Source organism: Telopea speciosissima, chromosome 1, assembly GCF_018873765.1.
Source record: "Telopea speciosissima isolate NSW1024214 ecotype Mountain lineage chromosome 1, Tspe_v1, whole genome shotgun sequence".
In the NCBI taxonomy this organism is placed as follows: Eukaryota; Viridiplantae; Streptophyta; class Magnoliopsida; order Proteales; family Proteaceae; genus Telopea; species Telopea speciosissima.
In genome coordinates, this window is record NC_057916.1 from 62,520,550 (window position 1) to 62,548,411 (window position 27,862).

A 27,862-nucleotide genomic window follows, 5' to 3' on the forward strand; every position below is an offset into this window, starting at 1 on the left:
TCCTCTAAATTTGATTTCTCTCTCACCAACAAAAAAGAGAGTTCATGAAATTTGGTAAAATACTCAATCCCTACACATATGTAGGATAGAGAGAGAGAGAACACAATAGATAACACCTGAATTAAACAAATAATTACAATTCAATGCTTGAATAGACAACATTTTATACATAATCAACATACTGTGTTATGTATTTCCCCGACCTACAACCAGTAGTACGGGTTCCTATTGATGGATGCAGTTTCTGAAAAACTGCTCCATATGCTGATGGAGGCACCAAGGTGTCGAACAATTCCATCAACATCGAAGATAAGTTAGTTAATTAGTAGACCCAAGGGCTATCATAATTTTGCATGTTTTCTCCAAGGGAAACCTCCCTCAAATGCTTGTTCCAACACGTCTTCCACCCGCTTCACCAACACAATCTGTTAAAACAAGCGGAAGTGATTAAATTTGGGTTCAATCTTGAGTGCTCAACCATTGTTAATCTATAAACATAGATCACCACCCCCCTCCCCCAAATGAAGGAGATGTGTCAAAACCAACATCTCAAGGTTGAATAATAGAACAGTTGAATAATTAAACTGAACCAAAGGAGGGCCCATAAACGGCCACCATGTTCATCAAAATGTTATCAAGTTGTTTTTCAAATTAAAAAAATTGTAAGGCTATAAGATGGAATCTCACCGAGAATAAAAGATTTACTATATATTTCAAATGAGGAAATCTAAAGGACCATATGCAGTTACATCTACGAGACCTAAAATTGCTAAAATCCACTGAATCTGACACTATTTCAGACAAATAACAAAATGAACAGTATAAAACAGTAAAGTGCAATTGGAATTTGGTTTTCGTCAACAGATTGTGGCATAAATATCATGATGAGAATTTCCATGTATGAGATTAAGATGGTACGACAAATTTAAAGCATTTTATTGCACAATTCAAAGAATAGATCTGAAATGGGAAAAGGAATGCAGCCAAATCTTGAATAAAATACAGGTGACATTTGCATGTAAGGGATGCCCTAACCATAGGAAGACAAAAGAATACCTCCAAGCTATTACGAACAGCTGATGGAACTTCAACCAAGTCCTTTAGGTTCCTCTCTGGGAGTATAACCCTTTTGATACCATAACGATGAGCAGCCAATACCTACACATGCAAATAAACAAAACTTGGAAACTTTATTTCCATCTTTGCAATAATGTGGATCAAATCCCACAAACAAAACAGCGTGATGTGATTACTTAGCGTGAAATCACAGATAATGGTATAGTTGAAACATAATGACATGGAACTATCATATTAATATATTTTTTAAACCCAGATAGTACACATGGTGCATATCATGACGATCATTAGTTCATTATCGTAATTAAATTTATAGAATTTCTTATATCCTAACTAATCAATCAACATTTACACATATGTACCATTGTAAAGAACTAATTTTGACCATTCACAAGTAGACGACCGATCAAATGGTTGTCTTAGTTACACTATAAATGAACTAAAAGATGTCCCATTTACTGAATTCATGAGAAAAATAAAATCACTTGCAATGGCATAAAGTCGAAGAACACATTATCATAGCCACTGCAATCATAGTGTCTTATTGATGGGCAAAAAAAAAAAAAAGGAAAACAAAACAAAACAAAAAATCCCAAAGAATTATGTAGGGTAATCACACCTTATCTTTGATACCTCCAACAGGTAACACCAGACCCCTCAAGGTCATCTCTCCTGTCATTGCTGTGTCTGTTCTTACTCTCTGCTGACTGAACAAGGAAACCAGAGATGATACCAGAGTCACACCAGCTGAAGGCCCATCTTTTGGTACAGCTCCAGCAGGAAAATGAATATGAATGTCCCGGCCCTCAAACAGATTAATTTCCCCAGCAGCTGCTAACTTAATGTCTGCTGCTTTTGCCCTTACCTACCAAATTAAGAACATCCAAGGTCATGATAATAATAGTGCAAGAATGTAATGCAAACTTTATATGAAGAAATAAATGAAAGAAAAGTGGTGCTTCATTCAGGGTTTTAGTTCATGGTATCAGGACGGGTGACCGATACCGATCTGTATCGGCCTGATACGGGATCAAAAAGTCAATTTTTCACCAAAAATCTAGGCTTCAAGCCAAATCACTGATACCGTCACGGTCAGGTATCGGTATTGGGCACGACCGATACCAATACGGATTGGTTGATATGCCCGATCCGATACCAATTCCTAAAACCCTGGCTTCAGGCACAACAGTTGTTCTTCTCCTACAAACATCAAGTGTGAGAAGTTGCAAAATCAAAGATAGAAATCACATGTCTTGGAAAGGGGTTAATGTGGTAGTTGTGAAAGGAATTGATTGGCTCTTGTACATGTAGGCAATGCATATGCATGTGATGACATCAGACACTCCGCACTTGGACATCAGCATAAGCCTGAGTATGCAAATGTACTTGGGAGTTTAACAATATAAAAAGTGTATTCACATTATAAGACCAGGGGTGGCTGCACACCTATGTGCGTAAGTGCATATCTGTCAATTGTCAATTACTGCATAATATGCATGGGAATATGAGAAACAGAAATGCATGCTGACAAATATAACTTTTTTTAAATCTATGTACCCACCCACACCCTGGCAAATATAGGTGCATTTGACTCTATGTACCATCTCTCCCCCCTCCCAAAGAAAAAAATAAATATGGACTAAGAATAATGTATACTGACGATTATATTATTGATTGGCCAAGGTGGATAGATATTTTGAGGCCATTTCACCAAGAAATAAATTAGTTAATTACACCTTATAGACAACAAAGTTACATAGGCATTCTCCAAAAATTAAAATGAGTTATAGAGGCACTAGAAAACTATTTGAGTGACAAAAAAGGTATCATATACAAATCTATAAACTGTAAGCATGCTTTATGAAATCAAATTGAGTAAACTATGAAGAAAGAAATAAAGCTTACCCAAGTAAGTGCTATTTGAGCTGATTCTTTAATAACATCACCAAGTTGCCCTGTGAGATGCAAATCCCCTTTTCCTACCATTGATGTGGCCTCAACATATTGTACTTCCCCACCAAAGGAGGTCCAAACAAGCCCAATTGATACTCCAGGAGTTGTAACACGTTCTGCAGCTTCTCTGTCATCAAACCTTGGTGGCTGCATCCAGTATCAGAGAAGTGCACTGTCAGATTTATTTAAGATAATCAAAACTAAATCTAAAATCAAGCACACAAGGAAACCTGGGTGTTTAGGCAGAACAAAGTCTGGCTTCATTCAAGAATCTACTGAATGATGACATGCCCTACTGAATCAACTAATACAAAGTTGGGCCACACATGGGAGAACATAAGCCCAACTGATAATAAAGGGATTGGACAATCCAAACTGACCTTGAGGAATTTTGTCCCAAACTGATCATATAGTTCATCTAACAATTTCAGTAATGACAATTGGATTGGTATGAGTCTAATACTTGGGTACATCCCACGAGTCACCTAACAATTGCAAGTTACCAATTGCAGATAGTATGGCATCGCACAGAGGCAGGAATAATTACAACTAGGTCACTGTCTACCAATTGACCCAAGTTTCATGTAGCTACAAGTAATAGTTTCTAAGATAACTAAATAAGTGCCTCTAGGTCAACAAAGAAGAATTGATTACCCCCAATACTTTTTCCAACATAGGCTCATCGACTATCAAAGGTGAGCTACTTTTAAGAGCATTAGATATCTCATGATTGTTAACACCCAATGGAATAACTTCCATTTCTACTTCAGCTCCATCTGCAAGTCTTGAATCGATCAGTGGTGCAGCCATTTGGTGAACATCTTTGTTGAGTGGGACTGCATGTTCTTGCTCAGCAACTCGAACTGCAGCTGCACGAGCTAATGCAGCCAAGTTCCTCTCGAGGTTCCGTACACCAGCTTCTCTAGTATATCTTTGAATTACATGTTTCACCATAGCCTACCACAATCACAACCATCATCATACAAAAATTTACTGTAAGTTCGAGTGATACAAACTCATAAATCATAATAGTAATATCAAATGTTAAGAAAAACAAAACCTCCAAAATGACATCATAAGGACAGGAAATCCCAAGCAAGTCTCCAATGATAAGAATTACAAGCTATCCAAGTCTGGTTGATGGTAGTAGAAGGGGTTTTGTATAATTCTTCTCAAAGGTCTTTATGTATTCTTTACATCTCTTGGGGTCTCTATGTAATTTTCTCCTATAATTATCTTAATACATAGCCATCAAAATTTGTAGGCTCAGTCTGGTGAAAGGTTCAGTTTAGACTATTATTTTAAAAGTCTTACTGTTATTTCTTGTTAGGAGTTTGAAGTCCATTAGAGAAACAAAAATTTGCTGCAAACTGGGCAGCAGAAAAATAACCACAGGCGCCGAAATAGAATAATCCACTTCCACTATTGGTTCACAAATACCCCCTTAAGTTTTAGTATTTTGGAGTGGGATTCCATTTCGGCACCTGTGATTACAGCCAGCAGGAAAATTCTTGCTGCATGGTTTGCAGGAAAATTTTTCCCCATTACGTCTAGTTTCTGTTTTAATATAAAAGATTGTAACCCCCCTCCAATCAAATGAATAAAAAATATTATATTTTATTGGAAAGCTGGGTGTGAGTGAGCTCCTCTTCCCGACCGTCTCGATCAATTTTCTCTCTCCTTTTTCCCTGGCAGACTGATCCCCTTTGCTTCTCCTCCATCAATTAGAAGCCCTCCCTTTGGTAGCAAGTCTCTTGTTTTCCCAGTCTTCCTCTTCTTTCTCCTGTCTCTCTCTGTCCCTGTAATACCTTGTTTATCTTTTGCTGCCCGATCAATTTTCCCTTCTGCAGGAAATGAAGGCCGCTCTCTGCTATCAGGTTCTCAGTAACAGGTCAGTCTATTAATTTCTATATTCTGTTAATAGGAAATCAAGATCAGATCTGTTTTCTGAACCTATAGTTACAGATTTGACAATATGCATTCATCTCATCCACTGTTTCCATATTATATTATCTGTTCTGGAGTAGCAGATCCAATTATAGATCTGCTTTTCTGATTTCTTCCCTCCGATATTCCTATTCTGAATGTTGGTATTGTGTGCTGCTGAAACAGTTTTCTGATTTATCCTATTAAGTTTCTGCATATCATTGTGTGTCTTGATCTATCTCTGCTAATCCTGAAATCTATTAGACAGCCCCAAGTTCCTTGATCATACACTGTTAAATGAGGGCCTGCCAGCAGCCTAGTTAACCCTGGATTCTGAACTGGGAAATTATGGTTCAAGGACTGCATTATCCAAGGCACAGGGGCGGTACTTAAATACAAAGAAATGAAGAATAACTAAATGACACATGATGCATGGTAGAACTGTAGAAGTTCTGAATACAACATGGTGATACAGGGATTGTCTTCACCTATACAACTCAATCAGTAAACAGGTAGGGTTCAGTTCAAGGATCCTACCCTTGTTCAACCCCACCAACCCAAACTGTTCGAACCTGGTATTTTACCAAAGAACCCAGCATTCTGTGATCATTGACTGAAACCTTTGACATGATTTATAAATATGCCAAGTTCAGATCTGTACTGAATACAACCACAACCCATCAGCATTTCATGAACATAGTCCATAACTTTGAAGATGGAATGGAGGGGATTAGCTAATGCAAACCCATAGTGTTATTTCATTATTTGTGCTTTTTTCTTAAGATTATTATTTTCTTAAGATTTATTATTATTATCTGGTTTTGAAGGGGTGATGTGCTGGTTTTACCAGCAGTCTGACCCCCCCCCCCCCAACAGGAGTGTTTGGGTGTTGGATCCTGTGGCTGTAATTCTTTCCTCTTTGTATCTTAATAAAATTCTCTTGGTTTCCAACCGAGAGAGAGAGAGAGAGAGAGAGAGAGAGATTGTAAACATGAAAGAACATGAGATTCAAAGTTGCGCCCTAAATCTTCAAATCATTAAAAACAAGTTTTCACATCAGAAAACCAGCCAAATCATAACCCTGGAAAATCTATGTATGGTGGTTTGATAATTAAAACTCCTGCACCAGAAAACCCTGAAGTCTATGTCAATTCAAGCACGTGACTGTTATTAGGAAAACAAAAACATTGATCTGGATAAGAGGATGTTATTTGGATGAGCCAAGCAGGTTTCTGAGCAATGCAAGATCCAGCATGGACTGGCCAGTTGCCCCGTTACCCACCCTCAAAAAGGTGGATCAACCCTTCAGCTCAATCTTGTCCAGAACTGTCAGACTAATTAAAGATTTTTCTGACCTTGGCAGTTGAACCAGTGAATCAGATAATTAAAATGCCAGAGGACTTGGACCACTTCCAACTAATGCTCGGACAACCATGCTTTACCCTTGTGCTGCAGCTAGATTCCTGGTAAGGTTATTTCATAATGGGAGTGTTTTCCATGTCCAGAAGGATATCTGTTTATTTCCCAAGCTTAGCTCAACTGGACTTCACCTTATGCTAGAACAAATATCTGGCGTTGGTTAAAATTTTATTTTCTGAAAAAAAAAAAAAAAAAAAAAACCACTGAACTAAAATACAAGGGGAAGAACACAATACATGGTGGGTCATAAGATTGGCATGTGACGCTAAAATTTAAATGTTGCCCAGCTAGAGGAACCCCATCAACCCAGCAGTCAAAATGACCATATCAAACTTCCTACAAAGTAGAAACAGCCATAAGACAAGGAAAACTTCTCACAAATCACACTGCTCTTCCTTTAATATAAGAACATATTATGAATAGACTCTGTTTCAAGACCCAAGTACAGCATGAAAATCTTGAGTATTTAGTAGAGACTCGCAACTATATTGAACAAACTGCAGAATGGAGAGACTAATTGAGATATATAACAAGAACAATGATGAATTCCAACTTATTGGAAACCCAAAAATGGAGCAGACTTTCAGCCTTTTACAAACGCTAGCCCCTAGTCCACTAGAAGAAAATATTTCAAACGTCTAAACTACCTGTTCACATGCAGTAATTACAAGTACAGAAATAATAAAAAGTACATGTCAAACACAAACTGGCATCGTATGGTTTCAGTCCACAAATGTTGACTTGAGTCAGCAAAGAAAAAAAGGAATTAAAAGTCGATGAAAGAGAAAACACACAATGAAAGATTCAATGCATTATCAATTTGAGTGCACTAAAAGTGTTATATAAATGATCAAGAGACTAAGACAATGGTAATATATCAATCACTGTGAGATCTTAAATTGCAATCTTGTATTTGGAAATATAACAGCATAAATCCATCATCAAAATCTTCCAAGGAAAGCTCATACCTCAGGAATTTGAAGGAACTCAGAGCTCAAGCCATGCTGATCCAGAACTCTTGGTATTAGATGCTGCATGGCTATATTCAACTTTTCCTCAAGTGTATATCCAGGAAGCTCAATGACTTCCATTCGATCCAAGAGTGCTGGAGGTATAGGCTGGACCCTGTTTGCAGTTGCAACAAAAATGACCTTTGACAGATCAAAGGGAACATTCAGATAGCTGTTTAATTCAATTAAGGAAACTAGTTCATTATTACAAGTCCATCATTGAGATTCTATCCTAGTTCCATGTATTCCATATATACACGTGTCATCAGCACAAAAATAACATGAATTATAGGACAACTACAAATCCGTGTCTCCCTCACACTGGAATCTTCATAGAAGTACAACATCTCATCCCAAGAAAATAATACTCAGCAAATGTCCCTTTTAAAGACACCAGATTTTGATCCCAGTGTTGATTGAGACACAAGTCCAAAAATTCAACCAAATGAAAACGATAATTAGCAGAGGTAACATTCCAGGAACCTCGGATTTTTATCACAAGGTTCAATTAAGTGAAAGTGACAGAAAATATTTTAACTAAAGATTAGTCTAACTTGTCCAAGAACTTTGTAGTATGAAGAAAAAGGATACTGATCATTGAATGTTTTGTTCTGCTCTGGATCAAGAACCTCCAGCAGTGCTGAGGCTGGATCCCCGCGGACATCAGAACCAGTCTTGTCAATCTCATCCAGCAACATAACTGGATTGCAAACAGCTACTCTCTACACTTCAAAATACACACTTTAGTCTTCCTCAACAGAAACTGCAATCAAGACAATTGCACATACACAACAGTCCACAATGCAGAAATCAGGGAACAGAAGGAAATCTGAAGTCAGTAGAACATCCAAAAGATACAACCAACCAAGCTAATGGCTTGGCAGACCTCAAAGAAGGTCTCCCAAGGCATGTATGTAGTGTAGAAACATGAAGGGGCAAAGTATGAGAATATTCACAAAGTATGTGCCCAATCTAGTAGATCTTCAAGCCCAAAGATGGGCCAGATCAGATGATCCAGGAATCTTTTATTTCTTCACATCTTTCCAAAGGTATTCCACAAGGACCCATTAAACAGTGGGTTCCCTAAACACAAATGGTGCATAAACAGCTGTGGTATAGGCAGATCACAAAGCATCACTAAATTGACAACATTTCTGGCTAATACAGTTGCACAACAAGAAGGGTCAACATAGTGATGAAATTGTTAGTTTTCAATCAATTGCTACTAGTATCTGTCAATAAATTGTAATTTTCCCCCACTCCAAAAAAATATGCTAGTCCATCACAATTTCTCTCTTGGTGATAATGTTAGTATGAAGTTACTCTAGGAGATATCTATCAATAAATTGTTGCTCTGGGAGGTGTTCAAAATATCCTCTAGGACCATAATTGTCAAGGTGTCGCTAAGCGTCCAGGCACCTTGTTGGTGTGACCTTGCATCTAGGTCCCCCCCCCCCAAATATATATATATATATATATATATGGTGACAACTATGTCAAGGACACCTATTGATGATAATTAAATATATATCTTGTACCTTGTGAATTATACATTCCACGTGTAAATATGCCTGCCAATAGTATCTCAACTACAACAACAACTCAGCCTTATCCCAATTGTGATGCAGGTCCAAGCACTAGGAAGAAGAAGCCTTGACCTAGGCTGCTGTTTTGTTTTTTCGTTGGAGCCTTCTATACTTAGTTTTTTTCAAGTACTTTAATTAAGGGCAAATTAGTCGTTTGGCCCTTAATTATTTCAGCTGTTTTATTTGACTTTTATGTCCCCCCACGATTTCTTTTAGGAGGATTGCTTTGTTTTTGAAATCAGATTAGGATTACAAGTCTGATTGTTATGTTTGTAATTAGGATTCAGATTAGGATTACAACTCCTAATCTGAGTAGGATTTTGGTTCAGTTGTTATGTTTGTAATTAGGATTCAGATTAGGATTACAACTCCTAATCTGAGTAGCATTTTGGTTCAGTTTTGATTATAAATAAAGTTTAAACATGGGAGGCTCCCCCACAGTTCAACTAATCAAATCTCGCTTTCAAGCTTGCTGCTATTGCTGCCATTGCTCTCTGAGTATTACATCCTTGTGGATCTCAAGGTGGATAGGGTGGGTGGACTCCTGCAACTCCTTGCATCGTGAAGATCGGGAGGTTTTCTCACAATTACTCAAGCTGCTGTTGTTGGGGATCTCTTCAAACCAGTAAGCTATTTTAATTTCAGTTTATTCCCTTCTACTTCTCATCCTCTAACCTAAACCTACCTTCCCCATCGATCCAATTCAGATCATCAAACCAGCATCCTTATTCCCTCCATCAATCATCATTAAACTTCATCCACAGCCTTCATACTTTACTCGACAACAACCCTAATTTCAATTCTCCATTGCAGCCTTATAATCCCATAAACCCTAATTAAGCCCTACAGCCCTAACTTCAACCTAGACCTAACCACCCATCAAAATCTGATCTTTTTATTTTCATCTCACTCCCCATACTGCCATTAACACTCGACCAGCTCACTTTCCCCAGATTCCATCTCTAAACCCTAGATTCTAAAAACACCCAATTTTTACAAGGCCTCTAACCCGAAACCCTAGATTTCCAACTTCATCCAAATCAAACCAAACTTACATTAATAGACTCCTAAAAAGCTGCACATCATTACCAAATAAAACCCTAGCTCAAAACCCTAACCCTAACCCTAATTCTGCCCTAGTTTATCTATTTTGTCCCATTCGGCCAGCATAGTTAAAAACTCTGATTTACCTGGCTCCTAGTAGGTCTCCTACCTATCTAGGACTACATTAAATTGCCAATAGTATCTCAACAATTCTTATAAAAGTGCAAGGAGAACTCCTTCAGTCCGGTTGCCCTAAGATCCTCCAAGCACAGATTTCGTTAGCAGTTCCTCCAAGGCCTCCCAAAACTAATCGCTCAGTTATTTCAGGATGCTTTCAAAGTCCATAAATAAATAAAACTAGGCCTGCTGGAGATGGACTGATAATATAAATTATCTGTAAAGTTAAACAGCAAAACTGCTTACATCATCCCTTTTCTCAAGTCTATATAGATATAAATATAAATACATAAATAGAAAATAGAAATAGATAAATAGATATTTCTAAATGATATTTTTATTTAATCACAACAGAGATAAGGAGTTACTCCTTTACCCATATGTCATGATCCTATGACAGAAGCAGGTTATAATTTCCTGCCTAAGGTCAAATCTCAGACTTTCATTTCCAGCTATTTGCTCCAATAGCAACAGCCCCCTGAGCTCCTCTTTATTGACACATCTTTGAGCACTCTTTCCATTTGGTTAAACCAACATTCTTGTCCATTTTCCTCCAGCCAGAAACAGAAGCCATGAGATTGGTTTTCCTGGTTTCCACCATGACAAAATCTTGCCAGTTCCACCATATTTTAATTTTCACATTTAGAGCCTTTAATTATTTAATCTGATGGATTTCCTTTGAAATAAAAAAGAATGGCATAGTATGGGACAACAGCTTAATTTGATCAGAATTTTGTAACATACAAGATGTTCCAAGGAGAATGGACCTAATGACAGGTCTAGGGATATAAATAGAATAAATTCTAGTTTATTACATATATTAATTGGCAAAAAATTTTCTACTCGGTGGAGCAGAGATGGTGGGGAGTAATCAAGGGTAATGAATCTCCCCCTATTGCCCGAAATGCCCCTTCCCAAGAATCCGATGGACTGACTTTTTACTCCACTGACCAGAGAACCTCCACCCATATTAATTTGTCCAATATGAATCAGCACAGTCGTTGGAATTTTGTTTCACCCACCTTTAAGGAGGAAAAGGTGGGATTCGAAGCCGGAAATCAGGGATGACATCCTGCAGGCTTTACCAGTGCAATGCACAGGCACCTGGCAGAATTCATTTATAATTAAGATTAATAAATAAAAATCCAGCAGGCAGGTTCAACATCTTTCTAAGTGTCCATACTAAGACAATCTAATGGACAATTGATTGATGTACATGCATATATAAAATACATATAATGAAATAAATATAGAGAAATCCTCGAGAAAAGTTTCCATGCAATCAGCTGTATAACAACAACAGTAGCAGTAGTGGGAGTAATAGTAGTAGAAAAAATAAAATAACTAAATAAATAATGTTAGTATTTTTACTAATTATAATGTTTCTATTGACATTATTATTCTTATTTTTACAGTCTGGAGAGGAGTAGACACAATTTTGATTTCAGATTCAATTTGAAATATGATCCAATCCTCTGAGAGAGTCCCGATGGGTTAGCATGTGACCATCTGAAGCCACTGCAGAGATACACCATAAGAACATAACGAAGATATCAAGCACTCTCTAGGTTACTCTAAGACAAGGTTCTATCAGAGTAACAAAGACGTATAGAAGATTCAGGTTTAACCTTTAATCCCTCAACAAGACGCCCTGGCATGCTACCTATGTATGTCCTCCGATGTCCTCTAATATCAGCTTCATCTTTGACACCACCAAGAGATATCCGTACAAATTTTCTTCCCAGAGCAGCAGCTATGGATGATGCTAAAGATGTCTTTCCCACACCTGGTGGACCCACAAAGCACAGTATGGGGCCTCTCACATCTGGTTTAAGCTGCAATACGGTTGATTTCAATCAGGCTACATTAACATCAGTAGGTCATATTGAAGAATTACAAGGTAGATTAGGCATCGAGAATTGGATAGGAAACAACCTTGCGGACAGCCAGATATTCAATAATCCTTTGTTTGACTTTGCTTAAACCATAATGGTCACTATCAAGATGCTCTTTCGCAGCTCTCAGGCTTAATTCCCGTTCTTCACTGGCCTTCTGCCAGGGCAGATCAGCAAGGAGCTCCAAGTAAACACATGAGCTACTATACCCAGGTTGCTGAGGTTGCATTTTTCTCAGTCGCCTGGAGAGAGGGGAAAAAAGGGCTTAAATACTCTATGAATCTTTCAACTAAAATTTTAAATAGTAAATCCAAGAAAGTGTAAGGTATATTTTAATAATAAACACCTTCATTTTTTCACATGTCTTAATATATTTGTGTGTGTCTCAGAGAGAGAGAGAGATTTAGCATAAGTCTTGATGAACTTTAGACTCAGGTGGCTGTATGTAATGCAACAAAGGCATAGCATGAAATATTTCTAATGATTCTTCTCCATAGAAGTATTCAGGGGGAATATAGAAGTTTTTACGGAAAATATCATCAATATTCCAAACATAGGAAACAAATACAAATAACATAACTAACTAGAAATCGAGAAAAAAAATGTTTCTATAAAAACCCAGAAGGCCTTAACAAAAACATTAATTGATGCTTCAAAATCCCTTATTTACCCTTCTTATTTAAAAAAAGTTCCATCCAACAAAAAATCATTACTCCATACCTGAGATCAAAAGAGAGGATAGCTGCAGAATTCTGTTATCACAGTCAATGCTTTAGACCATTTCTCAGGATGGTGAAATTTTCTCTGATTTGCAAACCTAAAACGGCCATTGGTGTGAACCTATTTCTCCAGCCAACACCCCCCCCCCACTTCACAGCAACTGTTTGAGCTTCCTACTACTTTGTCATTGACTGAAAGAAAATTTTATTTTATATTTTGGTTATTTTTTAAGGTTTGGCTTTGAGTTCTTGACCTTGAGTTCTTGACCCCTTATATCAAATGGTTGCGACTCGTCACCCTTTAAAGATGCAATAGTTTTGTTCGAGAAAACAAGCCTCACCTTCAGGTTACTATTTCAAGTAGGCAACAACTATTTACATGTGAGGCAACTGAGTCACTGACCCCCTCAACGACAAGGTGAGCACCTGTCTCTACAGACAAGCATCTTAAGTCTTAACAAGCTACATCAGCACAGGGAGAAAGAAAATAAGTTAGCAGCAGGAGCAACACTCTTCTCGCCTCACTGACCTCATCCATAGCTTCTTGGAAACCGATGCAGACATACCGGAGCAAGAGATCCATCCAATTCTGACAAGGGTTAGTCACTTTACTACTTCATGACCCAATCTGTGTCATCTTGCACATAATCAAACAAAACAGCTGGCTTTCCAGCAGAATATGATGAAGCGGCTTTGCAATTTCGGCTACAATGGCTACCATAAGTGATGTAGATAAGTCACTTAGAGGGCTTATTTTAGTGGAAATAACCGTTGGTTGGGTTATATATGTGTTGGGCTTTTGATCCCATGGGTTTCCTTGTAATTAGCCAACTTAATAAGCCTAAAATATGGGTAGAAAGTAACGGGATTTACTTCATTAGTTTAGCTAGAGTTCTATTTTGAGTCTATTTTCTTTATTATTTCACTTCTCTAGTCAATTTAGGATATCTTATTAAAGGATAGAGTTAGGCCTTTCCTTTTTAGAGTTGAAGTCTATTTTTGAGTCTTCTATATAAGTTTGTAAGGGAGGCCAGCATTGTAAACGAATTCATGTACGAATAGAAAAATTGCTTATACAGTGTTGAAATCCTGGGATAGGATAGGTGAGAGGCCTAAGGTGAGATGCCCATTCCATTCCCCCATCCCCTTCTATCGATTTTATCATCAAGCCCTAATTCTGCCCTAGCCGATCTCAAGAAACTGTTCAAGATTGCTGAAAAATCCTCTGCAAGCAGTTCATATCAATCTTTTGTGTTTTTTCTTGTTGCTGCCTAGTCCAAGATCCATCGCCACTGAAGGGTTCAAGCCCCCATCATCGATTCTTGGAAGGAATCTTGGGTTTCAAAACCCTGTAGTGCTGGTCGGTCTTCTTTTCTATCTACTGATTGTGATCTTCTAGTGGGAGTTTCTATACATCTACAATATCATTCAACTGCAGCTCCAATTGCTTCAACAGGTTATTACTTTGTGGGATTATTTCTTTTGGTTATCTTTTGAGATCTCATCATATTCTTCTTCAACCAATTTTGAGATCCCATTGTTCTCTTGGGAACCCCATTGCTCTCTTTCTTGTTCTTTGGAGATTTTTTATTTGATCCTGCCTGGGATTAGACCTATCCTGGTTCTAGTCTTACATTAGTAAGACAAGATGGGAGAGCTCCAGCAGACTCGTAGTTGAGTAATACAAGTTCATCAATGTCGTATTATCCAACAGCACTATACTGTGTAATCCTAGACATTGATTTCACTGGTGGTTGGGAAGAAATAGGAAGCCTTAATCATTGTGGAAACCTTTTTCCCTTACTACACGTTGAACTAAAAGGGTAGAATCAAGCTTCTGCTGGATTGGGCAACTTTTTACCATATAATAAGGGTAAATCAGGAATTTAAAAACTCCAGTCAGTGTCCTTTGCGGAGGCCATTTGGGATTTATGGAAATGATATTATTTTCTCACATTCAGGGCAAATTATGCCATTTATATGGAACAGTTTGGCGTTTTGATATTTGTTTCCGAGTTTAAAATATTCAGAGATATTTTCCCTTCTAAAGGATAATAAATTCACTGCATATTTATTTACGTGCATATTATATTTTTCTGTCTGCATTGTGAGGATAAATCAAGCATTGTACAATGAAAATAATAAAAGGGCCCATGATGCTAGCACACATACAAAAAGCTCCATAAGATCAAAACATGAGCCGCACAGGAAACAACCTCCACTACCTTCAGATGGAAAACACACCCATTTCCTCGAATTCCTTACACACAGAAGCCACCAAAATGTTTTCTCCAATTCTAAAGAAGACCATATAAAGTTCAGAATACACTTCAAAAGCCTACTCTTCTTCTATTTCCAAGAAGTCGACATTATTATTCCAGAAAGAAACTAACGTAGCTGCTGTTGTTCTGGTTTAAAATAATGCCCTTTCTGGGAACTCATAAGCCCAAGCATGAGTTGGAAATGGTGTAATATTAATCCAAGAGATAAGAGGAGCAGATAGGAAGTAAGAAGAGAAGGAGAGAAGAGAAGAAGAGAGAGAGAGATGACAACCGAATGGGAGGAGAGTTGTTTCCTCTCCCCTATTTGATTCACTAATATGAAAATAGTAATTACAACCATCTCCCTAGGGAGGTAAAAGGTAAAACAAGGAAATACAAGATAAGTAAATAAGACACTAGACTAATGCCCAAACTACCCTTATTACATAAACTCTAACACTCCCCCTCAAGCTGGAGAATAAATGTCATACATTCCCAGCTTGCATAACAGGGTACTGAACTGATGAGGGATGAGACCCTTGGTAAAGATGTCTGCTAACTGATCACCTGTCTTAACAAAAGGAATACAAAAGTATCTTGAGTCAATCTTCTCCTTGATGAAATGGCAGCTTTGTTATCACAATAGAGTCTCATAGGTGCTTCAGTATCAAATCCCAACTCTTGGACCAGCCGTCTCAACCATAGAAGTTCACATACTCCATGAGCCATTGCTCTAAATTCTGCCTCTGCACTTGACCGAGCCATAACTAGTTGCATTTTACTCCTCCATGTGACCATATTACCACCCACAAAAGTACAATAGCTAGATGTAGGTCGTCTGTCAGAAACTGAACCAGCCCAATCAACATCAGTGTAGCCTTCAATTCTCAAATGATTGTTCTTGGCATATAGGAGACCTTTTCCTAGAGAGGACCTCAAGTATCTGAGAATCCGGTAAATAGCATCCAGGTGCCTACTCTTGGGGGCATGCATAAACTGACTCATCACCCCCATCTACATAGGTGATATCTAGGCGAGTCAAAGAAAGATAGATCAATTTCCCTACAAGCCTCTGGTATTTCCCTGCATCAACAAGTGAAGGTCCACAGTCTTCTCCTAGCTTATGATTCTGATCAATAGGAGAGTTTGCTGGTTTGCAACCCAACATCCCTGTCTCTTTCAACAAGTCTAGGACAAACTTCCTTTGACATATATTTATTCCCTTCTTAGACCTTGACACTTCAATACCCAAGAAGTACTTTAAGGGACCCAAATCTTTAATCTCAAACTGTTAAGCCAAGTAGGTCTTCAGCCTAGCTATCTCAACCCTGTCATTTCCAGTCACTACAATATCATCAACATAGACAATAAGGGTTGTGATGGTACCATTACCTCGCCGGGTAAATAAAGTGTGGTCAGCTTGGCTCTGGGAATACCCATTTTTCAAAATGGCCTAACTAAACCTCTCAAACCAAGCCTTCAAGGACTGCTTGAGACCATATAGTGCCTTCTTAAGCAGACACACTTTCCCTTTAGCTGAGGGACACTTGAAGCCAGGTTGAGTCTACATGTACACTTCCTCTTCTAGATCACTATGGAGGAAAGCATTCTTCACATTCAACTGATACAATGGCCAATCTTGATTAGCCGCCAAAGATAAAAGAACTCTTATTGAGTTGTGCTTTGCCACAAGAACAAATGTCTCCTGGTAATCGATCCCATATACCTGACAGCCTTTAGCCACTAACCGGGCCTTGTATCTCTCAACCGTACCATCTGATCGGTACTTGACTGTGTAGACCCATCTGCATCCAACTGGAATTCTCCCCCTGGGAAGATCAACTAGTTTCCAAGTACCGTTCTTCTCAAGGGCCATCATTTCCTCAAACACGGCTTGCTTCCACTTTGGGTTAGACATGGCCTCAGTGACATTTTTGGGGATGGAAATAGAAGAGAGGGCAGCAGTAAGGCAAGACCTTTAGGAGAGAGAGCATCATAGGAAACAAACTGGGCTACAGGATTAAAGCAAGCTCTCTTTCCTTTTCTAGTAGCAATGGGAAGGTCTAAATCAGAAGGAAGAGAAGAGATGTTACCTGACTGAGGAGGATGTATCTCAGGAAGTGGATCCAAAGAGGGCTCTTGGTAGGTCTTCTGTCCTTTACTCCGCATGCCTTCACCTTTTTTGTACTGAATATGGTAATCTTTCTCATTACCAGAATCATTTTCTACAACAGTCCCTTCTTTTTCATTGCTAGCATCAACACTTTTATCATTGCTAGCATTAACACCGAAATGAGTATTAGTATCAACAACAGCCCCTTCTTTGTGTTTCCCAATATCAAACAGAAATGGAGAAGTAGGCAAAGGTGGGAGGAAAGGGATAGAGACAGCCTCTTCATTTCCATTATTCTCCCCCTAAAGAGGATTTTGAGAAGAAACAAAGAAAGGTATAAATTCAAAGAAGGTAACATCTTTTGAGAACAGCCGCCTTCGAGAAGAGGGGTTATAGCACTTATACCCCTTGGTAGAGAAGGAATATCAAAGGAAAATACATTTGAGTGCCTTGGGGTCAAGCTTAGACTAAGCATATTTGTTGACACGCACATAGTAGACACACCCAAACACCTTGGGAGGAAGAGAGCATAGTTGTCAAGGCGCCTAGGCGAACCAAGGCGAGTGAGGGGGTCAGAAACCAAGGCGACACCAGAATTTAAGGCGTGACAAAGGCGTCACCTAGCCTAGACAACTATGGAAGAGAGAAAGCAGAAGTCTGAGGAGACAACAAGTCTAAAGGGGATTTGGAGCCCAGAAGTTTAGTGGGCATGCGATTGATTAAAAAGGAAGCAGTAAGAAGAGCTTCAGACCAAAAGGTTTTTGGAACATGCATGCCAAATAGGAGATTTCCAGTAACTTCTAACAAATGGCGATTTTTCCTTTCAGCCACCCCATCTATTGAGGGGTGTCCATACAAGCAACAAGATGGATAATGCCATGATCAGTAAAAAACTGTTGAAGCCCCCTATACATATACTCCCCCCCCCCCTATCAAAACGAACAATTTGAATGCGAGTGCGAAACTGGGTATAAATGAGCTGATAAAAATTTTTAAAGGCATCATAGACCTCACTTTTTTGTTTCATCAGAAAGGTCCAAGTTGCCCTGGAATAGTCATCAATAAAGGAAACAAAATAGCGATAGCCAAACAAAGTAGTGGGGGAAGGCCCCCAAACATCAGAGTGCACAATATGGAAAGGAACAGTGGATAGATTACCCTTATAAGGATAAGGAGAATGACAATGTTTGGCAACTGGTTCACACTGAAACACATGGGAAGAAGGAATGGAAGAAAACAACTGGGGGAATTTTGTCCTCATAACCCCAAAAGAAGGGTGGCCCAAACGTTGATGCCACAACATCACAGAGTCAACAGTACTGTTGTTATTACACCTACATGCGTAGGACTGAGCAGTAGGTAAAGTCCCTTTTCCTCAAGTCCTTTGCAAATTACCTTCTTTGTCACCAAATCCTGAAAAACACAATGAGATGGAAAAAAAGTGACGTAACAATTCAAGGATTTGGTTGGATGGCTCACAGAAAAGAGATTAGTATGTAACTGAGGAACATGAAGGACAGAGTCAAGAGAGATACAAGAAGTGACACAAACACTACCTTTACCAGAAATAGAGGAAAGGGAACCATCAACAACTCTAACCTTGTCCTTACCATAACAGATAGAGTAGGAGTCATAACACTGAGAAGTGCCGGTCATATGGTCAGTGGCGGAAAGTCAATAATCCATGTAGAGGTAGTGGAAGGGCCAGATGTAGAGGCTTGTAAAGTAAAAGCTAAAGAATCTGGCACTGCAGGTGTAGAAGTAGGGCTATCTACATATAGCAAAACTCTATGAAATGCTGCAATATCATCCTGAGTGAGGGATGTGGTGTTTGTCTATAGTCCATATGGAGATCTCTTAGGTTCAACCTCAGTCATCAAGTAGCATGCTTTGGCTCCCCCTCTCCTGCTGCCATGCATACCAGGGGAACAACCATAAAGTATCCAGCATCTCTCTCTCTCGTGTGTCCAGACTTTCCACAATGGTCACAGTGGAACCTATCTCTGTCATTTCCTTGGGATGGACCTTGGCTTCTTCCTCCAAGAACTGACATAATGTAGGAATACACAAAAAGGAAATGATACTTAAATCCAATGGGGAGTATATTCTCAACCCCCAAAAAAAATAACATAATCCAACAGCCAAACAAGACAAACAACTCAAAGAAATTCGACACCACAACTGGAGAAGCTCAAACCACTTTCTTCATTAACACCAAGAAGCCCTTGGCCTCTTCTTTTGTCCTCTGACATGATAGGCAAACAAAGTGGGGAGAATCTCTACCCAAATCCTTCTTTCCAAGGAGTAAGAAAAATTCTGCAGGGTGATAAACTAGTGAAAAAAAAATGAAGGGAAGCCACTCGACCATGCTGTGTGCAATGGAACTTCATCTCAAACCAACAAACAAACTCCATATAACTTCATGAACCAACCACCAAGAACTAAGCACAACTACACCACCATTTCAGACCAAAAATATCAAAAAAGGCAAACCTGGCGGTACTGAGGGAAACCAATAGAAAGGAGTGATGCACCTTCAACTCCCAACCTCAAGAATCAAGACCACAAACCAAAGATTCCCACTCCTTGGGCGATTCAAATGAGCCTAGCCATGTTGCAAATGGTGGCCTGATGAGAGAGAAACCACAGATTGAAGAGAAAGTTGGTGGATTTACTGTAGTAGCAGCCAAAAAAGAGAAGTTGCAGAACTTGGGTTGTCTTCCTTTACAACCAAGCTTTGGGGGGGGGGGGGGGTTGAAAGGGAGCCCTAAGACGACTTCAATGAGCCAGGTACCAACTCCAACAAAGCTCTGATGAGGAAGAAGAAGAGCATTTTCAGTTCTCGAGTTACTCTTCACGGAACAGTAATCTGGGCTGTTTTTCTTCGATTTGAGCTGCAAACAGCCTAATGTCTTCTTTGAATGGTCTTCAAACTTCTCAAACTTCTTTTGTATGACCTTCTTGATGATGAGAGAACTTCATTAGATTACTTCTGTGTATTTCTTTACATGGTATAACCTCCTATAGGAACCCTCTACATTTTCTAGGGTTCCAAAGAAGGATACAAGGAAGCTAAGTGGAGAACGACTCTTAAACCAGAATCAGAGAGTGCTCTGATACCAAGTTGGAAATGGTGTAATATTAATCCAAGAGATAAGAGGAGAAGATAGGAAGTAAGAAGAGAAGAAGAGAGAAAGAGATGACAACCGAATGGGAGGAGAGTCCTCTCCTCTATTTGATTCACTAATATGAAAATAGTAAATTACAACCATCTCCCTAGGTAAGTAAAAGGTAAAACAAGGAAATACAACATATGTAAATAAGACACTAGACTAACGCCCAAACTACGCTTATTACATAAACTCTAACAGCATTGCCCAGTGCATTCACATGGTTCTAATGGCATGTTTAGTCTTCCCATTTTTGTTCATTATGCTAAATCTAATGCTATAAGCAAGACAAGAACAAAGTAACAAGATAGCCAATGATAAAAAATAGTCGACATCAAATGACATAAACATGGTTATAATTAAGTTATTAATGTGACATACCGAAGCTCTCTTTGTGCGTGCTTCCAGACATTTGGAGGCATTCCTGCACTCTGCATCTTTCTTTCCAGGGTAGCTACATCATCCTCATCATCATCATTGTCACCAAGCTCTTCTTTTATAGCCCTCATCTGGAAAATATAATCAGAAGAAGTTGGCAAAGAAGACAATCATTTCAGCTAAAGCAAAAGGTACAAAGTAGCACATGCTGAAACTTATCTCTAGGATTAGCAACAGAAATTTATTTAGGATCAGATTCAGGACCTCAGAGACAACAAGGCAGAGAAGGAAGACAAAAACAGCACCCCAATAAAGAAAGACAATTTTACATCAAATCCATGCACTACAAGCAGGAAACTAACCAAAGAAATATTACAACTCTCCATCAAACTACCACAACAACCTATTGATATCGACACACACCTGTTATCCTAAAACAATTATAACAGGAAGACAATCGGCTGCTCTTCATTAGAATATCCATATATAATTCTGGTAAGAGCCAATTCATTGGAATAGAATATTCAAATTCGGTTGGAAAAACTTTCCTATTATCTAGATCCCTTTTCCTTTTGAAATAGGAACACGAGAATTCTTGAAATAGTTGTTTGATTGAAAAGTTATTATTTGTAATAATACATTACTTACTTTTACTGGTACTGGATTCCAGTAGAATTTTGAAATGAAGATATTGTTATGGGATAGTGAAATTAACTGACATGAATTAACTAGGACACAAGATAAAATTAGTTACAAAGCACACTGCATTTTTTTCCTTAAAAAAAAAAAGAAAGAAGATAAAGTAGTAACAAGGTATGCCTTCTTGTTTTTATTAGCTCTTAATCTAGATCCTTGGTTTCTGTGGCCCAAAAAGAACAACTGAGTTCCATAACTACATGAAACCTCCCGACAGTAGCCACAGGAGTTAAGGAATTTAAGTCATTGCTGGGTGTTTGGTCATGAAGAGTTAACATATTTTGTAGAGCTGTGTAGCTGACTCAAGAAATAGATGTAGTGTTCCCTAGTAACAGGTCTCTCTATAAGTTCTTCACTTTACCTTCTGCCCATGTAAAATTTGGTGAGGCAGTCATTTCCTGGGGTGCCTTGCCCCCTCGTTCATAAAAAAATTTCCTAAAGAAGATAAAACCTAAATGAGACAGGGAAGGAAGAATAATGGTGAGCTTTATATAACAATCTATATAAAATATATAGCAATTACAAGTGTTAGAATAAAAGTAGAGAAAGGGGCTCTCGGGATTAGCGCTAGTGCTAATCCCGAGACTCCTAGTAGGAGATTTATTTTATTCTTTATGTTCTTTCTGTTTTGCCCTTTACCCTATTGGCTGTACTCCTTTTAATTATTCTATCATAATAGAATCGTGCTCCAGCTTGAGGGGGAGTGTTAGAATAAAAGTAGAGAAAGGGGCTCTCGGGATTAGCGCTAGCCCCGAGACTCCTAATAGGAGATTTATTTTATTCTTTATGTTCTTTCCTGTTTTGCCCTTTACCCTATTGGCTGTACCCCTTTTAATTATTCTATCATAATAGAATCGTGATTAGCCTTGTGTGGCTTACGTCTGCAACTCTCTTGTTTTTCTTCTTCTTTCATCTACTGAAACTAACAACAAGAAAGCAACTTTGTTGTTCTGTGGGTAATGAAGAATCAAGTTAAGGAACTTGAACTGTAAACTTCATTCTTCTAGGAACAAGTTTTAATTCCAAGGAAACTAAAATTGCTGTAACCTGACATCCCACTTTCACAGGGTCTCAGGAGAGTTGGATAGGAAACAATCTTAACCTTTGGCTTTTTCAGCACTGAGCGGCAACTCTCAAGACTTGAATCACATCTTCACGCTGACAGATGAATTCTTTTACCGTCGCACCAGGCGATGGCCCTAATAGAAACTGAAATAAATGCTAACAAAAAAACTACTGTTCAATGAAGCATGTGTGTATTAGCCACGATACACCATGCTTTTTCAAACATATTAAAAAGTGAATTTAAAAAAAGCAAACCTGCTGACGTAGAAGGAATTCTTTCTGTGATTTTGATAGCTGTCCTTCAACCTTTTGGGTTATCTTCTCTGCAACACGAATTGACTGTTACAAGAAAAAAAATCTTATAAAAACCATAGGAAGCATAGAGATGACCACATGTATACTTCTGAGGCAACTATTCCACCACTGCCGATCTAGTTTAATCCAATCACTAATTACCTGTAAATGTCTGTCAACTAACTCCATGGCTTTTGAAAGCCTTAATTTCAGATCAACTGAATCCAACATGGAAAGCTGCTCCTCAAAGCTTATTTCAAAACTTGCTACAAATATATCTGCAAGTCTGTGCACTGGAAGTGTCTCCAGAAGAGCTTTTGTCCTTCCAATATTTTTCTGTTTCTGTCACCAGAAAGATATGTCAATTTTACAAATAAGGTGTGACCTATATGCAGGTTCCCTATAAATTATGACTGAAAGAACAGCACAAGTTGTAAATTAATCAACACAATCAGTAACCAAATATAACATGGTTCCTAAGAACATGACATAATTTCCATGGACTTAAATTACTTCTTCCATCACATGCTCATAGCTATAAACAGTATGAATAACATGGAAATAGTTTAAGTCTAGTCATGGTTCACCGAGACATCAGATAAGGTTACTCTATTATGAATTTTGTGGGATTGAAGCACAGGAAGTCTACTTCTAGAATCTCAAGTTTGTTACAATTTTTGGGAGCCTTCTCTGAATTTTGGAATTCACAAGAAGACTGGGCTTAGAAACAACGAGTTGCAGGCCAAAGCATCATAATTTTGATATGTAGGACATCAGCAAGAATTATACTGTTGGATTTCTTGTTGAGTATGATATCTTCGTATTAAATTTCATAAGATTCCATAAAAAATAGAACTCACTCTAATACTGCCTGAGATACTGGGTCAAACATGATTCTTATTTAAGTGGGTTTTTTTCTCAATTTCTTAGTTGATTGGGCTTGTTATTTAAGCATTGTCGGTTGTTTAACTTTGTCGGATAAGGCTATTTGGGTAATTGAGCCCAACCTGCATCATTTGGACTGAGAAGGAAGGACTTCAGGAGGATGCCTACTCTCTAATTATATTATATGATGGTATATTTGTTTGACAAACCCAAGATCAATAACCAGTACCTGCAAGTAGTGGGAGAAAATAGAGAAGAGAAGAATGAGACCACAAGGAGAATAGCAGCCGATAAAAGTCACTGCCTCTCTCCATCATGTATGTATATATATATATATTCAACTAGTTACAAGAGAGGAAGGACTAGAAGCCTTGCGGAAAGAGGACAGAGAAAGACTCCTAGCTAAAATAGGAAAACAAAGATCTTATTTAACTAGGAAAGTAATAAAGTAAATCTAGCCTAAGAAATACCTAACCACCACAATAGGGACACTCCCCCTATCGTGGTACACATCTGAACAATTTGCAAAGAAAGAATAAGCAACCTTTGATAATGAGGAGGGAGAAGGTATTTAGATTAACTTGTTCGGTTTCCAAACAAAAGACCTTCCAAATGGGGATATCTGCATGTTATTGCATCTTGCACACTTGATTCCAAATAATGCCAGATCATTACCCAATTGGTTACTGTGGCTCTTAAAACCTCAAATTTCCAATTTCAGAATTATTTAGATTAAAACAATTATCTGGTAAAAAAACAACTTTATCAAGTAAAACTTCTGTAGACAGCGCAACAATTTAATGTAGCTGATGTTCTGGAGTGGAGCATAATCCCAACAGCAGAAGCAAATTTTCCTATTGAGTAAGCATTGACACAATACAAATGCATCCAAAGTGTAAAGAAGACATTTATATCCTCATAGGCATTCCATGATTCATTTAATTGTTAAGCTTTTGAACACCAACCAAAATAGCAAATGAAACATTTGAAATTTACCTGTTCTAGAACAGAGATCAGCTCCATTGCAGTTGCTTTGAATTGCCGAGATAGTGCTATAAGATCTGGATCTTGCTCAGCTTGCTCTAACTCTAGTTAAGATAAAAATGAGAAAGCACCTCAGCAATTTTACATGCAAAAACTTTAATCTAGCACTCCACGTCCACCATTCCATTAAAAATATTTTTTTTCAGAAGCTCAGAGCAAACGGAGAAGAATATTCATTACAGTATGCCATATGTATTTCTTCCAGTCTATCAAATTTTACGTAAAGCGAGCTATACAACTCAAGAGGAAATAATCCCTTGTTTGCAGCAAGATATGAAATGTAGACAATGTGAAGGAGTATGCAACTACATGCAGAGACCAGTTGAACATGATCTAGATGACCTCATTGAAGACCCACCTAAGAAGCGCTTTCTCCGTGACCCACCGCATTTGACATGTAGAAGGATGAAAACTAGACTAACAAACTTGCCTAAATAAAAATATATATTGCAGCAAAAAGTGTTAACATATTTTGACAAAGATATGAATTGTGGACTTGTGGGCTTTCTGATTGTCTAGTTTAACAATTGTTAACAATTTATTACATATTTAAGACATTGACCATATCTAATTTATTCAAGAATATCCCCCTGAACAAAAATTAATATGGTCTCATATGCACCATTTCTCAAATATGAAAAAAGAATGCTGTTTTGGATTTTTTAGGCAAATATGTCATAATAATTATGTATAATAAATTAGTGTTGAACTTTCTAAACAGTGGCTGCTCTCTCAATGAAAACTTCTAGTTTTGTTAGGGGCCCATATAATCCTGCTGAGAAATAAATTTAGACTGATTACTTACCAAATGGGAGGGGGGATCCGAGAAAATTACAAAAATAAACCATTAAATGCCTAGCGGTAGAATTCTTCAAGGACCAAGTTTCCATCACCCACGGTGAAGACAGAACATCTTAAGCCAATCACATCTTTGGATTGGACTCGGGAAGAGTGTTTGGGACTTTGCATAATAGGAGGCGGGAGTAAATGATAAACCTCACCTGCCCAAGAGTCCAATCACAAGGTCACATCATGGTGGATGAAGAGATTCTCTCTCCATGCTGGGGTATGGAAAACTATCTACATTCTTATAAATAGCAAGCATTCCAGGATGTCTAGGATTCAACAAATAAAAAATTCTATACAAGATATTAAGTATATGTCTTTAGTTAAAAAACGAAAAGAAATTATATGCGTGCCTATAATATATATATATATATATATATATATAGAGAGAGAGAGAGAGAGAGAAAGAGAGAGAGAACAAAGGAACAGAACAGACTACTCACCAGCCCTAGTCATATCTAAACGAGAGATCCGGGCAACGTAATAGGTTCCTCTTGCACTAAGTTCTTGTACACTGAACCTGCACAAACCCTCAAGTACGACAATGTATGTGACCCTGCCACTTGGTTTTTCCACTCCTCTTGACAGATGCAGAGCTCTAGCAGCAACTCCCCTGAAATTGAAAGTCAAACAACATCAGTTATTAATCAATCGACCCTATATAAAGATACATCAATGTATTGAATTAATTAGCATAAAGCACACAAGTTTAGTTGTAGAACTAGCTACAAGAGGTAAGTTTCATTGATTTTCTGCTATTTTACTAACTAAAAGAAGGAAAAATGGTTCAATAAGCAGATCTAAGTGCATTCATGGCCGATTCCAGAAATGGGCATAGGAATCAGCATTAGCTGAAAGCATACAAGTGTTTTTTTTTTTTTTTGGGTTAATAAAAATTCATTACCAAAGAATGGAACTATAAGGGCTCCCCAAAAAAGCACACCAGTTTAATTCCTTAGGTAAACAAATGGCTACTTCACCAAAGTTTCAAAACCCAGAATCGGCCTCCATAGATTCTGATTCAAATCGGATCGGAATTGGTTTGGGAATTGACTAGAATCATAGAAAATGGAATCAGAAAGAAGATGCAAACATCTCCACAGATCTTTGAATTTTTCAAAATTTTTATTCAAAAGTCTTCTATAACCAGCTACAAGAGGTAAGTTTCATTGATTCTCTACTAATTTACTCACTTAAAGAAGAAAAAAATGGTAAAAAAAAAAAAATCTAAGTGCATTCATGGCTGATTCCCATTTGGGAATCGGCATTAATCAGAAACAGGGTCGGAATATTCTGATTCGAATCGGCCAATTCTGCCCATTCCAATTTGATTTAAATCCATGTACTTCAATGAAAAGGCAAGGCTAAAATACAGTTAAGAGAGATAAAGAACAAATAAGCAGAAAAAACGCCATAAAAAAGGCAACCAATTAGCATATACCTTTTATGCCAGTGAATTAGCTCCTGTTGATTTATTCCATCCACCCTATGAGAATCAGACGAAACAAGAACTTTTGGACTTTGCTCCCCAGTTTCAGTACCCATACCTTCAAAATTTGGGAGTTTCCTTCCTCTCAGTCATAGATTCTAAAATTGGCAATCCTAAATCATTCATCAGAAACAACTGGAACAGGAGTACGGGGAAGAACAACGGTCAAGCTCACCTGGAGATAACGCAGAACCCACTGATGTTGACTCAGCAGCATCCCGAACAGGCAAGACACCAATTATTCCCTTTTCTTCCTTCTGCCATAGCTCCTGCTCCACCAATTTCACACTACAGAAGTTCAAAACTACGTCAGTAAGTATGATATTGATGATCAAAACAATATATTAAATAAAAAAAATCCCAAACAAACAATACGTGCTTAAAGTTTGACAAATTAGAATAATTGACGTCGTCCCATATTCATTTACAAGCAAATTAAGTTTCAGAAACAAACAAATCAAATTCCATTTCCAAATACACAAAGAAGTTAGAAACAACATAAAAATCTATAGCATTAATCTGCAAACTCTCCCATAAAAATCAAACTATTCCAAAACCGGAAAAATTGCCAAAGAGAAAGAAGAATAAGGGGATTTTTTTTTCTTCTGAATTTTTAATGAAGACTCAAAACACTCATCATCGAATTAACGAATGGATATAGTGGATTACCTGCTAGATGAAGTGCATCGAATTCGAATAATCGCGCCAGGTAACAACACTTTGTTCCTGAAGGGAAGAATCGCCAATCGACTCGGTAATTCGACCAATTCCGCCATCTCTTCAACTCGGAAGTTAGGAGAAAAAAAAAATTGAAT

At 38.0% G+C, this 27,862-nt stretch overlaps 1 protein-coding gene across 1 annotated transcript; it reads right to left on the reverse strand.

The window, feature by feature from the left end:
• Positions 1-95: 95 nt before the first annotated feature.
• LOC122639078 (lon protease homolog 2, peroxisomal) lies at positions 96-27,862 on the reverse strand. Its single transcript, XM_043831917.1, has 17 exons — positions 27,717-27,862; positions 27,223-27,335; positions 27,000-27,105; positions 26,002-26,171; positions 24,665-24,756; positions 22,946-23,125; positions 22,745-22,828; positions 20,732-20,859; positions 12,128-12,329; positions 11,821-12,027; positions 7,977-8,107; positions 7,344-7,557; positions 3,685-3,987; positions 2,983-3,177; positions 1,697-1,942; positions 1,057-1,158; positions 96-425 (listed from the first exon to the last, which is right to left on the reverse strand). The coding sequence occupies exons 1-17, from the start codon at positions 27,821-27,823 to the stop codon at positions 342-344; spliced, it is 2,664 nt and encodes an 887-aa protein (XP_043687852.1). The 5' UTR covers positions 27,824-27,862; the 3' UTR covers positions 96-341.